The sequence below is a fragment of the Diaphorina citri genome, unplaced genomic scaffold (assembly GCF_000475195.1).
Source record: "Diaphorina citri unplaced genomic scaffold, Diaci psyllid genome assembly version 1.1 scaffold5463, whole genome shotgun sequence".
In the NCBI taxonomy this organism is placed as follows: Eukaryota; Metazoa; Arthropoda; class Insecta; order Hemiptera; family Psyllidae; genus Diaphorina; species Diaphorina citri.
This window is the reverse complement of record NW_007382839.1, coordinates 3454-7558: the sequence shown is the minus strand read 5'-3', so window position 1 is coordinate 7558 and position 4105 is coordinate 3454. Positions and strand designations below refer to the sequence as shown.

The window sequence follows — 4105 nt, the reverse complement described above, 5'->3', positions numbered from 1 at the left end:
TGCGAAACGTTTAGGATGGCTCTAATATGGGGCATTCCTCAAAAAGAACACTAGATACAATTTAAATACAAAATGGTCAGTTTTGTACACGTTTTTTTACTGAGAAATTCCTCATTTTAAAATATTGATTCCATACATATATTAGTGATTACGGTCCTGTTTTTACTTCACTATTGACTAGTTTAAATACGCATCAGGAGTTCTAAGAAACAAGGACCTTTTTTTAAAGGCCTCATTTATTTCAATATTTTTTAAGTTATAGGATCTTTCTTATTCGTTTGGGTGACTGCCAAATCTGAGTGCCATAAGACTTCGTACTTCCTTTATTGAATCTCAAAGTTATGGATTGAAAAAGTACTGTTTTGAAAGACTTTAGTGATTTCGGAATTCATCAAAGACTTAGCTGGAGATTTTATAAAACCCTTGGAAAGGAAAAAAAAAAAAATCAAATTGTTGTTTTCAAGTTACTTGTCTTAGTTGTCCATAATAAGGTTTTAATCTTCATTGTTCATGTGGCCAGTTTCATATACGTTTCGAAAAATCTTCAGTTGAGCATTTGGTGAAATCAAGGTGTACCTACTTATCTGTGCGTCAGTGACCCCAGATATGATAAACAACGCAGTTGGTCCTGAGTTAGAGCGAAGGATGCGTTACTGTGTATGTGTACAAACAATTAAATGGATCTCATTTTGAACAGCTTTTATAAATTTGTTTTGCGATTATTCGGATGGTCACTCATCAGGATAACAAGCACGCGCAACAATGCCTAACTTCCGTGGTCCATTGTGAACCACTGTATTCAACGTGTTTTCGCCGCGCTACTGGCTTTCGTAGGATATGGGTACTCTATCATTAACAGTATGACACCATTGTCTCTTCATTTTGTCTCCCACCAGGACACACCATCTTTGTACCCGAGGAGACTCTCTCCTGATATAAATATTGAGCGAGCTCCTCGGATACACATACCTACCTACTTGCAGCTCGCATTATGGACAGAAATATTCTACGAATTTTGCATTCATGAAATGATAAAAGATATTTTACCGATTGTTCGGATGGTCACTCATCAGGATAACAAGCACGCGCAACAATGCCTAACTTCCGTGGTCCATTGTGAACCACTGTATTCAACATGTTTTCGCCGCGCTACTGGCTTTCGTAGGATATGGGTACTCTATCATTAACAGTAAGACACCATGGTCTCTTCATTTTGTCTCCCACCAGGACACACTATCTTTGTACCCGAGGAGACTCTCTCCTGATATAAATATTGAGCGAGCTCCTCGGATACACATACCTACCTACTTGCAGCTCGCATTATGGGCAGAAATATTCTACGAATTTTGCATTCATGAAATGATAAAAGATGATTTATTGTTTTTCTGCCCTAAAATGTCTTACCCACCTGTCTCAGCTCATCCGCGACCAAGAATCCGTCAATGTCTCTCTGCAAGCATTGTCTCAGGTCAAACTCCCGCAGTACGATCCCGTTTGCCGGATGCGTCAATCGCTCAAACAGCCGCATATCCGTCAGAGTACACGGTATGCGTGCGATCTTCAATGCGGTCAGTGGAAACTCCCGCAGTACGATCCCGTTTGCCGGATGCGTCAATCGCTCAAACAGCCGCATATCCGTCAGAGTACACGGTATGCGTGCGATCTCCAAAGCGGTCAGCGGTGCGGAGATGGGCACGGTCGGATCGCACCGCAAGTGCGGATAGACATCCGGACTTGCGAAGAATGCCTGATGAAAAATAGAGAGGTTTCGTTTGAAAGAAGAATAGTTCGTAGATTCGAGCAACCTCCTTGGCCGAGTGGGGTATCACACTAGGCTTGCACGCAGGAGGTCCGAGTTTGATTCCCGGCGGGGCCGAAGTTTTTTCGGCTCTGTGCTTGGAGTTCGGGGTGCACTCAGCCTCGTGAGGACAATTGAGTAATGCTGTGATATCTGGGCACGGTCGGATCGCACCGCAAGTGCGGATAGACATCCGGACTTGCGAAGAATGCCTGATGAAAAATAGAGAGGTTTCGTTTGAAATAGTTCCTAGATTCGGGCAACCTCCTTGGCCGAATGGGTATCACACTAGGCTTGCACGCAGGAGGTCCGAGGTCCGAGTTCGATTCCCGGCGGGGCCGAAGTTTTTTTTTCGGCTCTGTGCTTGGAGTTCGGGCTGCACTCAGCCTCGTGAGGACAATTGAGTAATGCTGTAATATCCACAAAAATTGTAAAGAAGCTCTCAGCTTCACCACAAATAAATCATGACTTATTTTTGGTTCGTAGATTCGTAGAAGCTTGACCTGACTTTTAGGGCTGTTTGCCCCTACATGGAGTTAAGCTGATTCCTTAACTAAGCTGTAAGATCGGGGTGATCTTCAGTAGGTAGCTTTTTGTTAGGTGCTTTCAATGGATGTCTTGCAGAGGATTTGCTAACCCTAAGGTCTCCAGGACAATTGAGTAATGCTGTGATATCCACAAAAATTGTGAAGAAGCTCTCAGCTTCACCACAAATAAATCATGATTTAGATTTTTATAGTTCGTAGATTCGTAGAAGCTTGACCCTATCCACAAAAATTGTAAAGAAGCTCTCAGCTTCACCACAAATAAATCATGACTTATTTTTGGTTCGTAGATTCGTAGAAGCTTGACCCGACTTTTAGGGCAGTTTGCCCCTGCATGGAGTTAAGCTGATTCCTTAACTAAGCTGTAAGATCGGGGTGATCTTCAGTAGCTTTTTGTTAGGTGCTTTCAATGGATGTCTTGCAGAGGATTAGCTAACCCTAAGGTCTCCATGTTAGTAGAGAGTTACATTCGAGGATCCATAGGGCAGTTAGGTGGGTCTTTTTTTACCTCGAGGAAGCGATTCATGTCCTGATGATGGACAGACTCATTGAACGTGAAACATTGACTCTGAATTCGGCCCTCCAGACCCCTGGAATGGAATCAATCAGAACAAAGCTTTTTGCTGGATTATCAGGTTGGCATCAGGTTCATAATAATAATAATTATAAATTCCTCTTCTTTTTCTTCTCCACTTTTTCCCGTGTACAGACGGTCTCGGTGTTTTTCGTCAGCCTCTCAATCAGTCTTAAGGAGATTGCTTTGGACTGACATTTTGTTTTGGCTGCAAAAATTTTACGAGTGGATGCCCTTAGTACTCAACCTTTGCTGTTTCTTTAGCAAGGGAAATTCAGGCTGGTATAATCCCTATTTTAACGTCCCCCAGCCAGACGTTTGTTCTCCATGGAATGGAATAATAAACTTATGTCTAAGAATGTTCAACTTACCATTTTTTCAAGTAGGCTTTCACCGATTTCTCGTTCAAAATGTCCAACTTCTTTTTGGGCATGTAGGTGAAATGATAGTCCACTGTCTCGTTCACCATATTTACTTTACCAGAACAAGGCTGGTGGTTCAAAATGATATTAGTATGGTCTGTTGCAAGACTGATACTGATTTCAGTTTACACTTCTCTCAAAAAATCAAAAGGTTTCTATGGCATTCAAAAAAAGTTGAGAAGACTTCACGGATACACCTCTGTTTTCTCACAAGTCTTAGTTGAACGTCTGTTTTCTCTCAAAAAGGATTTTATGGCAAAAAAGTCACGTGGGAAGCTTTTAACAAACCCTCTTTTTCCCACAAATCCTACAAAAGCTACTGAGGACTCTTCTCACTACAAAAGCTACTGGTCTTTGAGGTATTGGAGGAGTAAAATACAAGCTCTCTGCAAAGCTTACTGTATAGCAGATTGCCACTTTGCGAAAAAGCAAAAAGGTGACAAATAACTATTTATTAGCAACACAAAGAGCACCTCGGGAACAAAACAACAAAGGAAAAAGAAAAAATGAAAGAAAGAAACAAAGACAAAAGAAGAAAATAAGGAAAGCAAAGAAAAACGGTTCTTGATTTGATTTGTGATGTTTTGAGAGTGGATTTCCAAGAAAAGAAATGTTTTCCTCCACTTTTCTTCGCTGACAAAATGTTCAAAATGTTGTTTTGAAAGAAGTTGTTTACAGTACTCTCCCTGGCAACCAATTAATTAGCTTTGTTTGTGTAGGTGGGGTTGTTTATTAGTTTTACTTCTTCCCTCGTCTGGAATGACTA

General features: G+C 41.3%; 1 protein-coding gene across 1 annotated transcript; it reads right to left on the bottom strand.

Moving 5' to 3' along the window:
* Positions 1-1404: 1404 nt before the first annotated feature.
* Positions 1405-3756, bottom strand: LOC113472435 (cilia- and flagella-associated protein 300-like; the record flags this gene model as incomplete). Its single annotated transcript, XM_026832195.1, has 5 exons — positions 3289-3756; positions 2852-2933; positions 1953-2010; positions 1683-1689; positions 1405-1577 (listed from the first exon to the last, which is right to left on the bottom strand). Coding segments are annotated over exons 1-5 (418 nt in total), but the record flags the coding sequence as incomplete, so codon positions are not given.
* Between the last annotated feature and the right edge of the window lie 349 nt (positions 3757-4105).